The 22,725-nt window shown below is 38.7% G+C and overlaps 1 protein-coding gene across 7 annotated transcripts in view; it reads right to left on the bottom strand.

The window, feature by feature from the left end:
- The window catches only part of Cblb (Casitas B-lineage lymphoma b), a 176,818-nt gene that overhangs the window by 66,016 nt on the left and 88,077 nt on the right, over nucleotides 1–22,725 (bottom strand). For all 7 annotated transcript variants that reach the window (XM_006521949.1, XM_006521948.1, XM_006521951.1 and 4 more), the window contains 4 exons: nucleotides 10,811–10,967; nucleotides 6,152–6,273; nucleotides 2,404–2,541; nucleotides 938–1,025 (listed from right to left, as the gene is read on the bottom strand). In XM_006521949.1, the coding sequence (XP_006522012.1) occupies nucleotides 938–1,025; nucleotides 2,404–2,541; nucleotides 6,152–6,273; nucleotides 10,811–10,967 (505 nt within the window). The remainder of the gene's footprint in view (nucleotides 1–937; nucleotides 1,026–2,403; nucleotides 2,542–6,151; nucleotides 6,274–10,810; nucleotides 10,968–22,725) is intronic.

The following is a 22,725-nucleotide window of genomic DNA, read 5'->3' as shown; positions in this document are numbered from 1 at the left end:
TCTAGTTGTGCATACATATACACACATACATGAATGCATGCATGGATACATAAAAATCTCGTCCACTATGATATTTGCCAGATATTTAGTAAACTAAATAAGGACAAGGAAATGAAAGAAAGTGGAAAAGAATTATTACCAAATAACCCATGCCAACTTATGAATGAACGCCTGAGCATCCTGCTCTAGCAATGAGATCTGCCCGAGTCGGTCTGCAATTAGAGCATGCTCAAGTCACGAGCAGGGAATTTACTGCATTCTCAGGAGTAAGGCTATTTTATGTGAAACTCTAGGGAGCGCAATATTCTGGAAGATTTATGTACACTTTAACTGATTTATTTTATTTTGTAACACTGGAGTTCAAACTAAAGAGCTCAGGCATGCCAGGAAGGTGTTTGTCTTCTGAAGTCATGCCCAGCCAGTTTCAATTTACAAAGTGGATTCAGAAAGAGGAGTGATCTCTCATTAGTATCCCTTTATACATATTAGAATATACATTATAAAACTGCTATACATTGATAGGAATGGCAGTCATCTATGAAAAGCCTTCCATGAATACTGGTACCCTCTCATACTGCAGCATATCAAGACTGTGGACACTAAAACCAATAAAAAATTTTCTACCACCTTTGACCTTTACTGTTTATCAATGTATGAACATACTTAAAATGTGTTTCTCTCTCTCTCTGTACGTGTATATATGTGTGTATATATATATATATATATATATATATATATATTAGATTACAAGCATTATCACTAACAACAAAAAAATGTATCTAAAAGAAATCATAAAATTTATTCGTATTCTCAGAATTCCTGATGTTATCATGTTAAACACTGGGGCATGCTTTTGAACACAATGTAGGTAGAAGTTTACATTTATTTCTGGGGTGGTATAGATATGTATTATTATCTTTCCAAAAATTCTCCTTACCTGTGTAACTTTTATATGATCGTGAGGTGTAGGTTCACATAATCCGGTTAAATCAGGGTTATAGCTCCGCCCATCAGGATAAAGATAACTGAATTTAAACAGAGACCATATTATTTTAATGTATGAGGCTTCAGTGTGTTCAGTTTAATCAGAGTACTCTATATTTAAACTCACATTTTCATTTGTCCTTTTCCCATAAATCAACACCATACTCTTGCACTTCTTTTTTCAATCATAGGAAAAGTATAATATAAACTAATCCACTATATAATATTTTCAATTAAAATCAATTAGTAATATAGTCCTCATAAAGTTAGAAAGTTAATTTAGTAGTGAGTTATAGCCTATCCTAAAACTGTTTAAATCAAGCTCTACTTGCAGATTGTTATATACTTTCTTGGAAGCATCAAACTGCATCATACTTATTACATGTTGAAAATTCCAAGGAGAGAAAACAGATTAGGCCATAGCTATGGCCTGAATAATGAAGCTCTCCCATGGTGTCCTTTCCCAACATCCCTGTCTTTCTCTCCTACTCTGTCCACTCCTGCCGATAGGCACACATATGCACAATGCCCAAATATGCACCTTGTAATATGTGCACATGCATGTCAGAAAAACTGGAAAGTATGACAATTCCACAATTCACTGACTTCAATAAAGCCACACAGACAGGTTTGCGGATCAAGGTTTTCTACTAAGAATCTAACTTGAGCTAAAGCTACAATAAGGGATTTTCGTTCATAAGTATACTGAAAGTCAAGGTTATTGTCATTAAATGTCATTTTTAGTAAAACATGACCATAATGTTATTGCTGGTATAACTAGTTCAATAAAAGTGACTAGAACTCACAGTTACTCCTTTTGAAAATTTTTTATATTGTAGAGCTTAATAAAAGTTTAAAAGTGCACAGTAATGACTATTTTAACGAAAAAGTCTGCAAAATGTTGATGACAAAAGAAAAACCTTCTTTAAATGAAGTGTCTACAAACAGCATAGTAATCAATATTAGAAAATTCTGCTAGACAAGGAGAAAATTGGAGTTATAGGACAGAATATTCTCACACAGTAACAAACAGAGCAAAGAGTTTCTTTGACTTAGGAAGGAAAAAAATCTAGTACTCCACACAAAAGGCAGCCTCAATTTAGCTTTACACAAAATAACAGAAATGAAGTACTCTGAAGTAGTAATAGTTTATACACATATTTTAAGAGTGCCTTTATGTTTTAGTAATGCTTTCTGATGCTGGGATGTGTCTGCTCTATGTAATTATGGTCATAAAATTGCAGCTTAGGCATGAGCAACACACTGAAGGCACCACTATTGCTATTGGTTCGTCTTAAGGTAAACCGCAAACTATGAGATCATTAGCCTTACTCGCCTGCTCTATGCCCATGGTATGCTCTATGCCCAGACAGTTTCTAGTTATGAAATTTGCAAGTTGAAAGAATTGCTCATACTTACAAGCCTTCCCTGCTACCATCAATCAGGGCTTGGAACAGGGGCTTGTTATGAGGTATGGTCTGTAGGATATTGCCGTCCCCAGTCACATAGCCAATGGCCCATTGTCCCAGCCGAGTGCAGCTTAACCGGAAAATGTAACTACGAAACATGGTAAAAAGATGTTCGTTCAAACTCAAGGAGGCATGCCAACCAGTAAACAGTTTGTTAATATTTTGTCTTCTTGAGCAGCATCATTTAGAATTCCTGATAGAAATTTCAATCCTTTTCCACAATCTAACACTACTGTACCTTAGTGTTATCAATCTGTGTAAGAAACACTGATAATAATTCTTGTTCATTTAAGTATCTCCAGAGTTCTATTTAAAATAAATGAGGCTGGAAACTACCAAGAGATTTATTACCGCCCTCAAAGAGATGTGTGGGGATGTGGCTGCTGTGATAGAGCTGTGACATAAATCATCTTTGGAGAAGGATAAAATGAAGCAAATAGCTAAATAATTAATTTATCCACCATGGAAACTGAAACAGGAATTCAATATATTACTTTACCATTTAGGCATTAAAATTTGGTCATAGACTTGTTTAATGTTTTCTTGCAAGCCTTTCAGTGATTCATCTTTAAACAAATTTCAAAGGAGCTGAACTATATCAATTACAAAGCACATGTGATACATTCATAGCTTCTACACAACCTGCCATTCAAATATTTTCCAAAGGCAGCGAACATAATTCAAACACCGGTCATTCAAATGAGTGATAAATCTCTTAAATTAATTTCCAATAAAGGGAGATACTGGCGTTGATTTAAATCCATCATCATTTATTTATTTCAGTACATTATCCCACTTTGTAGGATTGAATGCCACTCAATCTTGCCATCAAGATATTGGGATCTGGACTATACAATCTGTCCGTCAATCAGACCAAAAGTCATCTTAAGACCTACTGGCTATATTTAAGTTGTTATATGAATGCATACATCAGGGGGAAAAGCAAGAAAAGTTTCTCATGTTTTAGTTATTGATAAATAGAGTGCACTAAAAAAAACTTCACATGCTGCTATAGTTTATCATACAGGATGGTTTGTTGCTACATTTAATAACCTCATATGGTGAAGGGTACAATTACATGTCAGTTAACAAGAAAATCAGGCTTTGAACAAAAAGGGAGTTTGTTCAAAGAGTTCTCAGAAGGGGATTTTCAAATTAGTATAAACTGATGCCCCTAAGTGACCCTAATGATAAAGTATTTACATATAAATTACTAATACTATTAATCAGAAACAGGAAAATATTTCCACTCAAATCAGACAAATGCTACATAATGAAAATTGTTCTCAGATAATATAGAGTGTCTAATTATAATTTGGAAGATCACTTGTTACATTAAGGAATGAACTGGAGAAATGGCCCAGCAGTTAAGGACACTTGCTGTTCTTGAAGAGGACCTAGGCTTGGCTCTCAGCAACCACACCAAGGTGTTTTACATCCCGTGCAACTCCAGTTCCAGGATATGTGATCCCCTCTCTGACCTCTAGGGAGACCTGCATCACACTGTGTTCATACCTAACACTCAGTAAATCATTCTTCCCAATTAGAAAAACTTACTAAAAAGTGCACATAATACTTTCAAATAAAGAACAAAATGTAGAAATCTCAGAGATGGTGGGGCCTATGTATTTTAGAAAACACGTTGAATGTGATGCTAAAAGAAAATTCAAAAATTCACCACTTAATATTTATATATTACATATAGTATGATATGTATCATATTACACATTTTATTTATTTATTTATTTTTTAAAGTGATTGCCTATTTATGCATCTTGAATATTTGTGAAATTCCTGCATTGTTTCATGATGGCATTTCTAAAACCAGTCATTACTGAGGAGTTCAAGCCCTCCCTACAAAGTGTGCCATTAGTAACACATTGTGAGGGCCACAGATGACACTTAAGAGCGATTTATTTCTCTCAGCATTCTGCTCGATTCCATTTGCCCAACACTGTTTAAGTCATTGGCTGCTGACCCCTGCGGGTCTCACCTCCCTTAGGAAGAAGTAAAGTTACTTTCAGCTGTTGTACCTTGTTCTGCAAACTGGTGTGATTAACATAATCTGATAGATCTGTGTCATAACGTAGCTCATGGTTGAAAGCCACCCTTAATACTAAAAGGCACGAAAAGATGATTTTCTTAGATTCCCACTTCTTTGGAAGGGTGCTGAATATCAAATGCAGGCCCTTCTGCATGCTCAGTAAACATTCTTTTAGGGCAAAAAGCTAATGATTTATTAGTCTTATATTTATTTATATATAATATATAGTATGATATATATCATATTACATATTTCATTTTATTTATTTATTTATTTATGACAGATAAATCACTACTGAAGGAACCACAGTGTCCTTGGAATGGAATTAAATGTTTTATTTTTAAATGTGAGGCCAGAGGACAAATACTTTTGACGAGAAAGGGCTGCTTAGATGGATATTTTACAAAGCGAGTGAATATCTGTTCATAAGGAGGTTTTCTATGTATTTTAAATAGTAAAAGCACACTGCACGTACTATAATTTGCTTTCTAGTATTGGTTTCATTGAATGAACTTTGAATGAAGCAAAATGATTCATCTAAACTTTGGAAAATACGAAAGTTAACTGACCACTGCTCTGGGTCAGCAGAGTCATGTCTGTAGGTTTTACAGAGAGGGCGTCAATTGGACTCTGACTTTTTTTCATACCACTAGCTTCTTTAAATATGTCATATTAAATCTTTAGGAACATGAGCATTTTCATTATCAGAGAAGGAATTAAAACTCTTGGCTTTGACTTGAGAAAACTGTGTCAAAGGCCAAGCTTAATTATTCTAAGTCAAATAAAGATGACTAGCAGAAATATAGACTTAAAAAAAGAAAACATTTTCTCATAGAAATGGAACAGTCTAATGGTACAGTGACCAACTCTAAAACGTAAAGTCTTCCAGGGAGTATCTCTGATGTCACTGATATTGTCCCCAGGACTATGCTTAGGTATTATTGACTATTTCTTAGATGTCATTGATTGTGTGCCTAACACATATTTAGGTGACACATGTGTGAACATCCTCTGAGCTGAGAAAGATAGATTTTTCCAGTCTCTTATTTGCCCGTGAGGAATGATTTCTTGGACGATGCCAGCAGAACTGACTAGAAACCAAGCCCTCTGATAGTCACTTGGGTTAGTAACTTGAAAAGCAAAACATAACACTTTGAAGATGTAAAGAAGTGGGTCATGCCAAACTGACAAGGGCATGGGAGTAGTTTGGAATGTAATCATAAATTCATATACTTTTATGTACTTATCTGAATATTCTGTTTAATCAGAGCTGCTACCTGAAACTACTCAACACTGTGCTAAAATAATGCACACATAAGTAAACTACTTACTTTTGTCTTAAGTACAATACTCAAGGGTTCAATTATACATACGTAAGTTTGAGCAGGAACACTGTGTACCCAACAAAACTACTGTGAAAACATCCCAGACAGATTTGAGAAAGAGAACTGAGGATTACAGAATCTTTAAACTTATTAAGCTCCTGACTTTTGACAATGTTAAAAGTCAACTTAAGGGCTCAATTAATATGCACCCTCTCAGTCAGTCTTCCTGCTTTCCCTACTACCTTGCCTTTGGAGGCTATGGGTAATTCTCAGAGCTGGGAACAGCAGGGCGTTTTCTCCTTAAGCAGATCGTCCAGATTAGTGCTTACCTTCCAGGCTTGGTGCTGTATTTCTGTAGCCGAGCTTTAACTTCATCATACGTGAGAAATGCCATGTATCCCGGGTGAGTCACAGCCAAGAAGTTCCAATTCCGTAAAATAGAGCCCCAGGGCTAAACACATAAATAAATGGAAAGCAATTACCCAGAGAACACACGCCGATGACACTGTTTCTCATGCTTAGGGAAAGAAAGGCTCTTTGATAATTTTTAAGTAAATATAAGTATTAGATCAACCTTTGTAAACAATGACAAATAGGCAATTGCTTTTTGGTTTTAAAGAAACATGTTTAAATAGAAAACATATTTCTTTGGAGTACAACAGAGAGGGCAAAAGGAAAACCAAGTAGACAGCCAATAGAGAATTTGTGATCACTACGAAATGAAAGATTGACCAACTGGCCTTCAGGTTGGATCCTTGGCTGTTTTTCTACATGTTGGCAGCACTGTTACTTGGCTTTTCTTGGTGTAGCCCCAATGGCCTTTCTACCAGTCTCAAATACAAAACCCTCCCCTACCTTAGGATCTTTGAATTTTTCAAATCCCAACCAATCAGATGACTACCAACTCTTCCTCAATGAGGCCCTCTTAGACCCTCCTACCTAAAATTATCTCTCTATAGTCCTCATCTTTCCCATCTGTTCTGTCCACTGCTGCCTCATATAACAGGAAACCATATAACAGGAAGCCACGTTACAAAAGTTAAGTGTTCTGGAAAACGTTACACAATCACCACAAGCCATGTAAGGCCAAGGAGCATTCCTGCGCTGCTCAGGCCTGGATCCCAGTCATCCAGGCAGCATCACATACACGGTCATCAGGTTGCTATGGTTGCACCTCGGCAGGCTTGCTTTAGAGGGGAGGCTCCTTCTGAGGTAACAGGCTCCAGACCCCACACTTGCTTTATGCTAGCCCAGTTAATGGACCTGGGAAATGTTTGAAAGGAAGCTCAGTGAGAGGAAAGCTTTTCACGAAAACATGTGTTTGCCATCAATCTCTCTTAATCTAATTAGGTGTCTCTCCAGGTACCACGGCAAGAGACGAGAGGCAGCCAGTAACAGGCAACTTTGCTGCGGGGTGTGGATGAATCATACTGCAATACTTCCAAGGCTGAAGCTACATTTATCCCAGAGCACTGGCAGCTTGCTCCATCTGTTCTGCCAGACGCGTCACTCAAATCTTCTATGTAAGAAAAAAAAAAGAGAGGAGGTGTCTCATGTCCCCAACTTCAAGCTGCTGAAACAGGCACCCGGTCTTGATTACGTGAGGCAAGTTCGCTCGGGCTTTCATTTGTTTTGAAACTTTTTCATGTTCCTGGCATATAAGGCAGAACTCTGCAAGGACCTTGTCTCTTACAATAAGAATAACAAGAAAGAATAATTTAGTAATAAAGAGCCATTTAGTCTTTTTGACTTAACAAGAATACTCTTTAGGGAAATTCCTCGTTACACTGACACAACTAATTGGGTTAGAAAGGAGCCCCAAGAACACTAGCAGCAGAGACACTGGCCCTGCACTTGAAAACTACATCATGTTTTTAATTTTCTTCTTAGGGCTTGACTGAAATTGCATAAAACAATACTTGGGAAAATATCAGCACATGTCAAAAAGGCAACTGAGGAATGACTGCCAAGCCAGACACTTCAGTTTTCATTTTATTGTTTTGCTCCACCATCTATGGAGGACAAATCTAGAGGGAATAACAAACAAACACCAGAGCTGCTTACATTAATGTCGGCATCCATTCTTGAAATTATGTATTGTTTCTAATCCGAAAGTTTAAAGAGAACCAATTAGCAGATCAAAATACAACTAAAAACAAAAAACAAGATGAAACTGAAGGCTAGGCCATCCCCAGAGATATTAAGCCAGAGGGCAGCTTCTTATTGCAGAAATATTTATGTGATAGGAGGTGTCAGTAGTGTTGTGAAGGCAACAAATTCACACAGTCGGAGGTCATCCCCCCCCCCCCAGCTTAAAATAGAAGAAATAAATGCTTCAGAGAAAAATAATGCTTTAATTATTCTATAACTCACTTGTCTGGGATTTAAGGAAACCCCTTTTCCTCACAAAATTCTGGGAGGCTGTTAATAAATAACAGAATGTACTGAGGTGCATTTAAGAGAAGCACTGTGTTATGCTAGAAGAGGGGTCTCAACCAATCTAGTCAGACACTCCTTGAAGGCTTGGTATCACTGATGGCTTCCTTCCTCTCAGATATTTTTCTATTCTACTACTTCTTGAACTCACACTTTAACTAACAGGTTCTCTAAAATATCCCTTCCTTATTCTACACCTGCCACACACACTATCTCCCAATGGCCCAGGGTTCTCCTGCAATAAGGCAAATGTGAAAAGAAACCAACTTGCAGCTTTGGGGAAGGGAGAGGGGGAAAAGATCCCTGGATTCACTGCATGACTTATATTATCTTTCTATCAATTCCCTTTGGTGAGCTGAAGAGGAGAAAGAGGAGGGAAAAGCCTCCGGAGAGAAGAGGAGCTAGGAGGACCACCCAAGGCTGCCACTTCCTTCTCAACTTCACAGCACCTGCTTCAGTTCCCTGCAGACATAGGAAGAGGGTGGGAGGAAGCAAAGGTGACGTGGTCCTATACTTCCTGTACCGTCCCCACTTCATCTCTTGGGTACTTCACTGCTTTCTAAACAGCCATGCTACTCTATTTCAGACCCCCAAACCCCACAGGACAACTTTCTTATTTAAAGCCTTGCGTATGATGATTATGGTTGACGTATTTAAACAGTGAGTACATTCAGAGGGAATGAGAAGTCCCTCTGAAATCCGAGGACTCGTCAGACTTGGTGAGTCGCTGATACAATGGACTGTTTCCAAACGCTTGCCAATCATCTGCCCAGGTGAAGGTCATCACAGCTGCTACATTACCTATGCTTTCACTTTCCTGTTCACACCCCAGCGAACACACACAAGATAAGCAAACCTCAGAATCGTAAGGCTACTTGGCCATTTTTAAGTGAAACTACATATAAGGTAATGTATGCACCTTGAAGTAGTCAAGTAGTGTAGGTGAACATTTAACTACAATGAAGCTGTCTATACACAGTTATGTGTGAAGGAGGCAATAGAGCACTTGACATCCACACTGAAACATCATCTATCTGCAGTCATCTCTCCCTCCCTCTCCCTCTTCTCTATTAAAAGTGAAGCCTTCGCTCTTCAAAATGATCAGAAATCTTTAAGTCAGGAGCTTTAGGTTGTAAATGATAACTACTGAGCAACATGTTTTTCTACAAGGCTTATTTCTATCTTTTGAAATTACACGCTACAGTTGTATTATAAAAATAATTTTAAAATGGGCTTACAACATATATACATCAAGGAGAACAACCATTAAGCCACTAGAAACGTAAAATAAACACATACACTGCCCAGTATTTAATTTCGTCTTCCACATCCAGTGGATGGAGAGTCATGGTTTCTCAATCGTGATAAAGTAAAATGTGCCCCGTGTTGTCCGCCAGAGTCTGTCTCCTCTCACCAAGCTACTTGAACTTGAGCCCATGTAGCGGTTTCTGGTTACAGAAATCAGTACATCAGCCTTTTCAGCCAGAGGTAAAGTAAAAAATCCATAGTATGGGAAACCTGAAGCCACTCTCATAATCTAACAGTTTACTTAATTACATTACAAGCAGAATAGATCACATTGAAGTTTAAAACAATACTTTAGCATACAAATAAGCTTGGTTTCTAGTCAATTTTACCACATTTACTATAATTATCATAACTAGGATTGTAATCACTTTATAAGGATGATTTTATTTTGTAAGTGCTTGAATTCAACCCCATAGATAATATACAAAACACACAACTTTGTTTTGAAGTTTGTGAAAACACAAGCTTTAATTCTTTGCATTTAGAGAATTTGGTTTTGATATATATGTGAAATAAGAAAAGAAAAAAAAACTATTTCAGTATTATGTCACTTGCTTTAGAACATCATGTGAAACTAATATTGAAAACACAAAAAAAGGTTATTGGAAAAAGCAAAAAAAAAAAACAAACTGAATAGATTTTATAAATTAATATTAACATAAAGTTGTGATATAATATCATAAAGGAATTTTAAAATATACTGATGAAGAATATCTAATGGTATGGAAAAATATTAGTTACAACTGGTTGAAAGGGAAAAGCAAGTTGCAAAGTGCTATAGGACCATAATATACTATGTAGATAGAACAGTGGCCTGTTTACTGTTTATCTTCTGATCCAAAGAATGTCACAGCCAAAGAGATGTTGGGATATACCTCTGGCAGACACCCACCTATAAAGTTTTCAATCTAGCAGCCATTGGGCTAAAAGGCTAACAACATGAAAGAACAGGGAATTAAAAACAATTCCTCCCATGATTCATGAATTCCTCCCATGATTCATGAATGGTAGCAACCTACCAGGATCACATAACCCGATATACAAGCTTGTACCAGAGGACTCAGTCCAAGCGTAGAGGAACGACCAAGTGCTTACATTAATAAAATGACTGGCTACCAAGACTGAGGTTGTTGTCCATACCTTTGTGTATACTGTGTATATAAGAGAGAAAAGAAACACATACGGAGCTGTGGAAGAAGGGAGGGAAGGAGAGGCTAGATAGATAAAATAAGGGTATATCTTACCTGAAATAGCCTGGTAAAAATATCAAATTCAAACACTGAGATGTAATCATTGCAAGTTAAATCAATGGTTGACTTCAGAGCCATTGCTTCCAGGCCAGAGCTGATCTGATGGACCTCATGCAGGCACTGTCTGAAGACTTTCCATGGTACAATAGTTCTGTGCAAGGGAAAAGCAGGAGTCAGGGAATCAGGGCCATCGACGGCAGAGCCTCACGGCAGCACATGGAAGCCATAACATCAGCAGTAGCAGGCTTGCATTGGAATAGTTGAAAATATGGTTCATGATTCAGGCTCCACGGAATATGGTCACTTGATTATTCTGTGTTTGCTAGGAATCCTAGTTCATGGATATCCAGGTCATGGATATCTAAATGCATATCAAACAGAGGGCACTAGGGTCCAAGTGTTAGCCACCCTGAACTCTTTATTTGCATGCTGAAGATAGACTAATCATCAATTATCAACCGCCTCCCACCTCCCAGATGCTTTTTGTAGGGGTGAAAACACATGTTCTTTTATGTTTCTTATGAATGCAACTAGAAAGTGTCTTTCATAAGTGTAACCATCTTATAGGATTTGGTTTATTCTCTTCCTACCAATCAATATATCTTATTATATATCATACTGCAACAGTTTCAATAAGCCATGCACTGACATGCTTCAGAATTTTTGAGGACTAGTGAACAGATTTGGGGGAACATCTGTCTCTCCCTTTTAGAACTCAGCCATTCCCAGCCCTTGACCACCCTCCTTCCCAATATGAAAATCTGTAACACCCATCATTTGTTTCTTAGCAACCTTTCCTCCTTTCATCATGCCAAGTTCCTACTCATGAATAGATGGAAGGAAGAAACTATTCATACTTTAAACATTTATATTTCAGTCTTCAAAACAGGACACAAGAGCTATATGCATGTGTGAGAAAGATAGTACATGTTTCAATCTTGAGTTTTTCTTTACCATTGTCTCTGGAGAAACTGAGCAGAAATGAGCGAAAATTTCCTTGGCCTCTCTCAATCCCCATTTTCTCACTAAAGATCACATACAGTTATAACTTGAATATTCTGAATTACTATCATTATCTACAGTAGTAAATTGTTAGCACAGACTATGTCATTTAAAGGGCTTATTGTCACAGAGAATTTGGAACCTAAATTAATCTGTGGGCCTGGGGAGGGGCCAGAGAATGAGCAATTTAAATGAGTTTTTAAATGAGTGTTGATTCTGCTGGTCTCTCAGAGCCACTGATGGGCCATACCTATCACCTGGCAATGACACTAGAGGCACTTAACTATGGAAAGGCCTAACACCACCTCTGGCTTTGAGGGACATACAGAGATATCCCTCGATGATCCAAATGGGGAAAATAGAAAACTGTGCTGATGGACTGCCCAACACAAACCCAAGTGATTACAGAGTGGTGTAGGAAGTAGCCTGAAAACAAAATAGCAAGACAGGCCTGCACGAAAGCTTAGGTGTGAAGCACCATTAAAGAAGAAAGTTAAGATACTTAATACCTCAAAAGTCTTTAATCTATGTATGAAAAAAACAGGAAACCACAGAGAACTGAAGAGAGGCACCACATCAGAGGCCATTTAGGAGAAACACACGTCACACTCTGATTAAGGTTTACAAAAGGTAATGTCATAAAAGCACAAGGAAAGTATTTAGCAATCTTAGGCAGTTATTGATTAATAGACACGTGTAGATATGTAGTTAGGTCAGCTGCATTGCATGACCATGAAAGCGTTGCCTAAGAGGAAAATATTCCTTTCCCAAATTAAAGTTTCCAATACTTAGCAGACACAGAAAACTAAAGTCCTAACTTGCAGAAGGGAAAATGGTGATCAAAGAACTACTAATTTCAGAATGACATAGACACAACTTTTTTCTAGAAAAGCACAATATTATTTTATTTAAAAAGCATAAACTGTAAAGAAACTGGCCAAGTGGAAAAGTTCACTCTTTTGTGTGTGTAAAGTATAAAGTCAAAACAAAATGGTTGTAATAAGCATCTTGATGTTACCCTAAAATCATCATATCCAATATTTAACATTCATGCAGATTATAACCTACTTTGAATATCTCTGACTTTCCAGACGAAAATATATATTTCAGCTACTTCTAAAATTTTCCTCTGCCATACAACTGCAGAGCAATAATTTCCAACATAAAAAGACACATTTCCACACTAGCTGTGTAATGAGATTTGATCATAGTTCATTTGTGATAAACCCTAAGCCCCAAGTACATATTCATTAGAGCCTTAATTAAAGCTGGAAAAGAAGGCTGAGAAACCAGAGCATTATTTGGCTGGTTTATTACACCGGATCATTACTGTATCGTCCCTCCACTTTTGTGGACTCAGCAGATTCCCAGTGTAGGGGGTGGTAGGCCTGGGGGCAGACTAGCTTCATGAGGAAAGAACAGAAGAAAAATGCAAAGATCTCTTTAAAAGAAAGAAAAAAATACAGAGTTTTCGAACTCTTGCACCTTGGGTCTACTTTACAAAGTTGATTATCAATTGTCATAAGATGATGCCAGAGGAGAATATGTTGATGGCGAAATGTTTCACAGGTATCTGTGAACTTGTTTGTCTTGGCAGTGATCAAAGGCAAAGAGGGAGAAGAGAAGCAGAGACAGAGAGAAGCACAAAGTGGCCAACTTGAGCTTTGGTATCTCACAATCCCAGAAAATTTACTTTCTTTCATTTGCCTCCTGTCACTATAAATCACATTAGCTGCAGGCAGAAAACCATCAAAGTACACTCAGAAAGTATTTCATTTTTATAACATATATTTAATTTCTGTGCATATGCACACAAGTGTGTGCATCTGGAGAGTGGGGAGGCATCTGAGGACAAATTGTCATAGTTGATTTTCTCCTTCCATAATGTTGTTCATGGGGATTAAGCTTGTCTGCAGGGTCATCTTACTTGACCAAACACAATGTTCAATATACAAGGCAGGTTAGACAGACCAGTGGGTATCCAGACGATTGCTTCAATAGTATGATCTCAGACTCTTTAAAACCGCAGTAAAGAGAAGAGCTGTGATTCCTTCACAGCTTACCACTGCTCACCTACAATTCAGAAATCTTAAGGATTTACAAAAAGGTAAAGTTGTTTCATATAATGTCCAGAGAAAACACCATGGTAAATAACACTATGCTATCATTCTGTTAGTAGGTGCCATATCTCAATCCTTCTAGACAAAAACAAATATCCTTTGATAAATAAGAAAAGGACACCAATCAGATGCCAGAAAACATAACATAAAGGGGGTCAGTGGGTCAGCAATCAAGAGATGGCTTCGTCATCTAGGCTGTCACCTATGTGAAAGAGAAAGCATGCATCAGGTTCATATGGAAGTCTTGCAATTTTAAGGGAAAGGAATGAATCAAGGAGTTATGACATCAGTATAGAAAAACCAAAGGAAGAAAAAGCATTTTCATGATACTTGTAGTTCACCGATGGCTATGGGTTTTAGGTGCAACACTTGTGGGGAAAAAACACACAATAAAGGTGTGACTATGAACTCTAATGATGGTGTCTGGAAACAGGAGCTTGTAAACACTTGTGGAAAGAAGAGAATTTACACAGCATTTCTAGAGGCCAAACTGGTAAGAAGATTCATAGCCCATGCACCACTAGAGTCTAGCACTGGTCCAGAACCTATCTGATTCTGTAAAGAGCTCTTACCTGTCTCTTCATAGCACTGCTACATGTAATAGCCTAAACCAAAATCAAATAAATTCTTAATGACTGAATGGAAGACTGCATTACAGAAACTGGAATTGCACAGAACAATGTGCAACATGTAAAGGTGTTCATAGCACATTATTAAATAAGCTAGATTTTGTTTAATTACTGCTATTAAGGGTCCAATGTTTAGCATCTTCATAATACTAGAAATATCATTAGAAACTGGACCTAGATCATAAAACTATAAACTTCTGAATGACGCACTGTAACCTGAAGATATAAAACATATGGGGTGAGCGGGTGGGGAGCTACCAGAAGATACACTCGGTCAGCACATGTGCAGTCAGAAATAGAAAAGTCCTACAGAGATAAACCCTTCAGGAGGCTGCCAGGCTCGGTATCAGAAGCTTGTCACTTCTCCTTAAATTGATCTATAGATTTAATATAACCTCAGTCAAAACCCCCAAGAGGCATTGCTGCAGTAGAAACAGATTCTAAACCTCACGGCGAAACACCAATAACCAAGATTAAATAAAAAATCTTTAGAAGAACAGGAGCAATCATACATCCTTCACATTAACCAACACTGTGGTGACAAGACATGGACAAGCAGAGGTGGGAAAACTGCCATTTCAGAAGCAAATATAACCACACACAGTGCCTTGCTGTATAAGGTCAACTATTTGTAAGAAGTGGTGACAATAAGATGTTTTCCACAAATGCTGGTGGTCTGACAAACACAAATAGGGGATGGAACTGAATCTTGACCTCTACACACCAGCAACTTGAGGTACATCTTAAACCTAAGAATGAAACAAGATGTTCTTAGAAGAGATACAGGAAGGTATCTGCACACATGTGGACTAGGCATACAATTTAAACAGGACCCACAACATTCAAAGCATACAGTAAGTGAGGAGTGCTTGGGTGTGGGGGGATATGTGTATGAGAAGAGACTGTAAACACAATTACTAAGATGCCGAACCAACATACAACCATAGTCTCCACTTCACTGCTCATGAGAAAAAAGGAAATGTGAATCTGATGAAATTCACTCTCCCAAGAAATATGTAAAAAGATGAGGGATTTGAAAAGTGCGGAAGGGGTGTGGAGCAAGGTGAACCACTGCCTGCTGGAAGTGACTACTAGTACTCCAGGAACCATTGGGGAGCCTGCTAAAGATGAGGGCCTTTGAATACTTTGCATGAATACTTTGAAAAGGTATATACAGCCGTTCACGACTGATAGTCATTCAAATGCCACAAAGAGTAGAATGAATATCTACACAAAGGAGCAAGAGAAATGAATTAAACACTGCTGCAAGCAGGAATGCAGAGCTTTCATGAGCATAACATAGAGAAGAACCAATATCATTAAAAAGAAACACATCACATGCTGTTTAATTCTTAATGACGTCAACACCCTCCGATGTGAGACTTCTGTGGGCAGGAGGTGACTACTTGGGTCTGGCTGTAGGTGTGGGTTCTCAGAGGAGGGGCCACTAATATTCTGATACTTTATTCAGAATGTATTGATATCTGTATGTCCTCATCTTGAAAATTCATTACATAATGCCATCCATGCTTCTATCCATGAACATTAAGCTTAAATTGTATGTTGAATTCTTAAAATATTACATTAAAATCACTATTGAATATCAAAAAAGATTTTGGGATGGGGCAGATGGAGAACTGGGGGGTAGCCACTAGAAACTCCTAGATGTCAGGGATACACGAGGCTCCGGGGCCTAATGGGGATGACTTTAGCCAAAATACCACCCAAAATGAAATAGAACCTGTAGAAACCACCCCCAGTAAATAGGCTTCCATTTGAGGGATGGGGCCACCCACTCACCTCAAAATTTTTAACCCAGAAATGTTCTTGTCCAATGGAAAAACAGAGACAAAAAATGGAACAAAGACTGAAGGAAAGGCTATCCAGAGAATGCCCCACCTTGGGATCCATCCCATCTGCAGACACCAACACTATTGCTGATTCCAAGAAGTGCTTGTTGGCTTGTTGACGGGAACCTGCCTGGTATGGTTGTTCCCTGAGAGGCTCTGCCAGAGTCTGACCAATACAAATGCAGGTACTCACAGCCTACCATTGGACTAAGAGTGGACTCCAATGGAAGAGCTAGAAGGAGCTAAAGGGGACTGCAATGCCATAGGAAGAACAATATTAACTGACTGGACCACCCAGAGATCCCAGAGACCAAACTACCAACCAAAGAGTACACATGGAGATACCCATGACTCCAGCTGCATATGAAGCAGAGGATGGCCTTATCTGGCATCAATAGGAGGGGTGGCCCTTGGTTCTGTGGAAGTTTGATGCCCCAGTGTAGGGGGATGCTAGAGGGGTGAGAGGTAGGAGTGGGTGAGAGGGTGGAAGAGCAACCTCAGAGAGGCAAAAGGGAGGGGGAGGGGAAGGCAGAGGGGATGGGGTTTTTGTAGAGTGGTAACCAGGAAGGGGGATGTCATTTGTAATGTAAAGGAATAAAATGATTAATAAAAAAGTAAGCAAATCAACACTTTTGTTGTTTGTTAGTTTTGCTGTGGTGGTGGCTGTTGATAAAATTGATTGTAGTTCATTCATATGCAATGTCATCTCAGCTTTGAAGAGAAAATCTGTCCTACATGTATTTACCTTATTCTTATTTTAAATTTTTTGTTGAATTCTTCAACGTATTTACCTAACCCAGCAGATACTCTGTGTCAGAACATCCGAGCTGAAGGCTAGCTTCACTCAGCAATGGACTGGGGTTCTCAGGAGGCTGGAGAATCTGATTTTCTGTTTTTATTATGGATGCAGACCATTAGAACTCGGATTCCTGAGTCTGTTGACAGTTTTGTAAATAGTTATTACTTAAATCCAATCTTTTTTGTAATGACTGCATTTCTTGGAGGATGTGAAAATAGATTGTTATCGGGCGGCCATTGATCCACTGCTCCATCGCTAAGGAAAAAACAATTGTTTTGCAGCAGGGCAGGAGGGGCAGAGGAGGCTCACTGGGGTCATGCACATGCTATAGGACTACTCATATTTCACAGGAAACAACCATGGTGCCCAGAGATGTTCAGAACTAGATCTAACCACTTCTCAACTTCCACAAAAATCAAACAAACAAACAAACACCGAAAGCGTTTGTGATACACATTTTTCCTATTCAAAGAAGCCTGTGCCAGTTTGCTATAGCATTATCAGGGTGTCTCTATGGATTGACCAATTACCTCATGTCCAGTCTGAGATCTACATTGAGAGTTTTATGCTTGCAGGAACAGATAAGGAAATGTTTTCACTCACTCCCTGTCACTGATTTTCACAATAACACTGTGATATGTCCACATAACTCTGCTCTCACATTTTAAACCACTCTTGTTCTTTCCTCTCTCTCCATAAGATATCTTTCTATGACCTTGTAGGCAGCCTGGGCGCCTAAAAGATGGCGCCGGCCTCCAGTACACCATCACTGTAAACAACGCCACTGCGCAGGCGCTGGCCCGAATCTGGCGCCAACCCCTCCCGAGCGGGCGCATAGAAATTAAAGTGCCAGCAGACTGACCAATCCCGGGAGGACACATAGCTCTTCCCAGTGCTGGGGTGTATATAAGCAGTCCTCCCTGGGTTTCCGGGGTTCCCATAGCATAGAGGTGTTCCTGAAATAAAGAAGGCTGTTGAGAAGAATCCAACCGTGTTGCGTTTTTCTTGCTGGACAAGGTGAGCGCAACATGACCTGATGGATAGCTTTTATTCTCTCTGGGATGCACTTGCCCCATTGCATTCTGCCATAGACTGCCTGCTGACCTCCATATCTGCACCGCAATCTTCTTGGACCCTGAGGGTGAAGGCATGGGTCTTTGCCTTCCTAGTCCACAGTTATCTCCTCCTGGCACATACTGAGATTTCCAGCTTGCCTGCCCTACTGGTTTTCTCTCAAGCTCTAAGAAAATGGTCACCATGCTTCCAAGTCCAGTTTCTTAACTGTTTTTTATTAAACAGGAGAGTAACAACTAACTAAGGGAATCCCCAGTCACCACTGCAATGCTTATGCTTACTCTTTCACTTTGGAAATATGGTTTACTGGTAGAAAGGACTAGGCAGAGAAGCTGCAAATACATCACATATAAAATTGAATTAAAATTCCTGTTGTCGTTTTTCCATGTCATAGTCATGAACCATAGAAGAGCAGACTCTGGTCTTAAAGTGTTGAGTATTTACTCACATCTTCCTAAAGTACAGCTAGTCTTCATTGCCTTTTCTCAGAAAGTTCATTAACATCTGGAAGGTGCCTGGGATGCAACTGTTGATGTTTAAAGCAAGCTGCCTTTGATAGGCTACAATCAGATTACTTAAAATTGAAATAATGTGCACATGAAAAATGGGAAATCATACCACAGAAGTTTGTTTGAAAATGATCTTCCTTTCAAAAATAAGACCTCATTGTTACAAACACATGCATGCAAGTGCACGTGTGCACACACACAACACACACCCACTCTGCCAGTAATAAAAACAAAATTCCTCTTGAATCTCTTAATATTGCCCAATTAAGTCAGATAAGAGTGAGTGAAGCCTCTTAGACATCTGAGTCTAAAACCAAAGGAAATAAGCATCCAGCAATATTCTAAGCCCCTGACTGGAGAAACTGCACATATTTAGGTCTAGCAAAATGTCCTTCTACTACAGTCAGAAATCACTGAGCTCTCCCCCCCAATACTCCCTCCCTCTTCCCTCCCTCTCTATCAACCCAGGGCCATTCACACCATGAGCTATGTCCTCAACATTGTTTTTACTCTGTATTTTCAGAGAAGGTCTCACTAAGTACCGAAGACTGGACATGAACTGTCTGTGTAGCCCAGTCACACCTTCATTTTGGAATCCTCCTGCCTCACTCTCTCCAGTAGCTGGACGCACAGGTCATGCTTAATGTTCTGTAGAAACACTACATTATTACTGAAGAGTAAGAGCAGAACTGGAACTAAGCAGGGAAATCCATTACTGTTCTTCACAGTGAGAATCAACATTCAAAATACAAAATGAATATTCAGCAGTCAGTAATGAATATTTAGCAGTCAGTAACACATTTCTATATGTTGACTGTAGGGGAAAAAAAAAGAATTACTTTGCTATTAAGTCAATTAGTTTGCCTGCCAGCAGAAAGTGATTCTAGGGTGTTGTGGAGTGTGGGGTACATACACAGCTTCCAAGCTTCTAGAAAATTAGTTTTCAGTTTCATGGGTTAGCAAAAAAAGATGTGTATTATTCACAGCAAGACAGTGGTGAGAGCATCACCCATGTCTTCCCTGTGTTCCCTGAGCCTGTATTCTCTCTATGAAGATGCCCAGTGGCTCCACATGCACTGTGTGATTGTCAGTGATACAGAACCTGGCACTTAACGAACCCAGATCTTTTCCAATGGGCAATAAACACACCAATCTAATCATCTCTGGGGGTGTGGGGTAGAATGCCGCCTGTGCAACCTACCCTTCCAATCTCCAGCTTCCCAGACTTTCTCTCTCCAGTCCTGCAGCCAGGGAAGAGACATCCAGGACAGAGGGAGAACAGTACAAAGGTTCTCAGGGCTCAACAGACTGGATCTCTGCTTCAAAGAGAAACAGCTTGTCTTGGAAGAATATTATATGAGGTCTCTTTTTAAGTACGTTGTAATTTATTCCAAATGTTTTGAAATATGTTTAATATTACAATGAGATTATAAACTATTATAGAAAACCCTTTAAAAATATTAGCATTCAAGCTTTGTTAAGATTAATGGTTCAAAAAGTAAAAACATACAAGAATTTCTGAGAATGAGGATGCACAATCTTAAACACGTTCTTTATTGAATTAACTCCAAACTAATTAGTAGGCAAGAATTATGGAAAAGAAAATTATGGATTTTGGGGTTTTACAGGAAGGAGTGATTTGGGTTATTTAAATTTTTTCAAAGTAAAATTTAATTACATAATTTCTCATTCTCTTTTGGGTTTTTGTTTTAAACAGAGGTTACACAAGGATTTTTCTAAACTATACTTCAAAAACAGTTTAGAGACACCATTTTGAGTTTTAGTGATTATCATAATATTGAGAACTCATTCAGAAAACATTAATGACCTCCAGGATGTCATTTATGCAGTTTTCTCATTGAGCAGTGCATACACAAAAATGAGGGAAAGGTGGAGGGGGATACAGGAGGCAGGGAGACAGGGAGGGAATCTGGGACTGAGAGGGGGAGGGGAATGTTTGGAGGCAGAGAGAGAGAGGAAGGGAAGTTGGGACTAAGAGTGGGGAGGGGAGGAAGTGTGGAGGCAGAGAAAGGGAGGGAAGATGGGGCTGAGAGTGAGGGAGGGGAAGACACATGGAGGGAGATAAGGAGGGAGGATGGGAAAGAAAGGGAGGGGAGGAGAGGTCAAGGAAGGAGGGAAGGCAAAGCTAGATAAATGACAGAAGGCAGCTCAGTTGCAACCCTTTGCACTCACCTTTGTCTCACAAAGGAGCAGGGCCCATTACTGTAGCTTTTACCATGGTCCACATCACACACTTCTCCCACCAGCCCCTACTCCACCTTGTTTCTACTTCTCGCCTTATATTTTATTTTTTAAAGTGAGTGTGTGTGTGTGTGTGTGTGAGTGAGAGAGAGAGAGAGAGAGAGAGAGAGAGAGAGAGAGAGAGAGAATGAAAGTGTCTGTGTGTATGAGAGTGAGTGTGTGTGAGGTGCATTATGAAAGCAGAGGTGAGAGTTGAGGATAGAAAGGGTAGCAGGAGAGAGGTGGGAAACAAAGAGAGGTTAAAGGAGTGGAGATGAACAAAATATTGAGTGGGCATGTACAAAGAAGTTATATGGACCTTACCATTTTCTGTATTTAAATGAAGTGCATGTGGAGGTGGTAGTCTTAGATACTAGAGGTATGCACACATGCTTGCCAGGATGTGAAGCAAATATCAACATTATTCTTACATTGTGTGTGTGTGACTTATTGTTTTATATGCAGTGTCTGTCTGCATGTATGCCTGCAGCCAGAAGGCACCAGATTTCATTATATGTGGTTATGAACCACCATGCAGTTGCTAGGAATTGAACTTAGGACCTCTGGAAGGACAGCTACACCTGTTAACCTCTGAGCCATCACTCCAGCCCCCTGTATATAGTTTTAAAATGTTATAGTATAATGTATCACTTTATGTGTGTTTTGCATATTGTGAATACATACATTAGTATAGTAATGGAGATAGATAATTTATATAAACATGAATATAGGATAAAGATGAATTGAGTAATATCCTGTGCTGAAAAAGTCCTTGGTAATAAGTCAGTAATGAAGCATACAATTCCGGTTTTCAGTAGGCACTTCCTAACGTCAAATGAGAACTTTAAGCATTTATCACCTTTTTATTTTCTGTCATTCCCAATCTGAAAAGAATGCTTATAATTAGTATGTCACAATTTTGTACTTTTGCATTTTAGATAATGAGTCCAACACTAGCAAAAAATTTCAATTTCTATTTAAGCTACATTATTTTATTGAGATAAAATACTATAATTTGCTTAAACAGACAAAATTGGGAGCTGGTTCAAAAGAAATTATTTTTGAGCTTATTTCATTTCTTAGTTATTTTTTTCTAGTGAACCTGCTGTCCAGTTTCACTATAAGTATACTCAGTTTCAACTGTGCACTCTCTCTATTAATTAGAGAGAATTAGATTGTCTTTTCCATAATGGAGAAAAAGAACTAATTAACAGCCTAGAACATATATCTTACTCAATGGAGAGGAAAAGACATAATTTTCCTTGTTTCTTATTAAAAGTGAACAGTGAACACAAGAAACCAAAGAGAGTCTACAGCACTTGCTCGGGAAATCAAAGGCAGAAGCAATAACTGAGCTCTAAAAAGGCCATTTTCCCCGGGGTCAGCAAAATCATGGACCTTTAACTCACTTTTATATAGGGATAGACATGATCTTGGGACAACTCAAGTTTTATTTTTAATTCCTTTTGGTTTGCCTTCCATTGCCAGGTGTGGAAGTTCCATCAAAGTCAAAGATTAACTGTATTAATTCTAGAATGAGCAAATACATAGATGATATTTGGAGTAAGATCAAAGACCCAAACTACGTAATTACTTCACAATACAGTTGGCCCATTATGAGCCAGACACTATTTCCCTCTTTATAGGCAGCTTTTATCGTGTTGAATTTCCACAGCAACACCAGA

This window comes from Mus musculus, chromosome 16 (genome assembly GCF_000001635.26).
Source record: "Mus musculus strain C57BL/6J chromosome 16, GRCm38.p6 C57BL/6J".
NCBI lineage: Eukaryota > Metazoa > Chordata > Mammalia > Rodentia > Muridae > Mus > Mus musculus.
The sequence above is the reverse complement of the archived record's forward strand: the minus strand, read 5'-3'. Positions and strand labels throughout refer to the sequence as shown.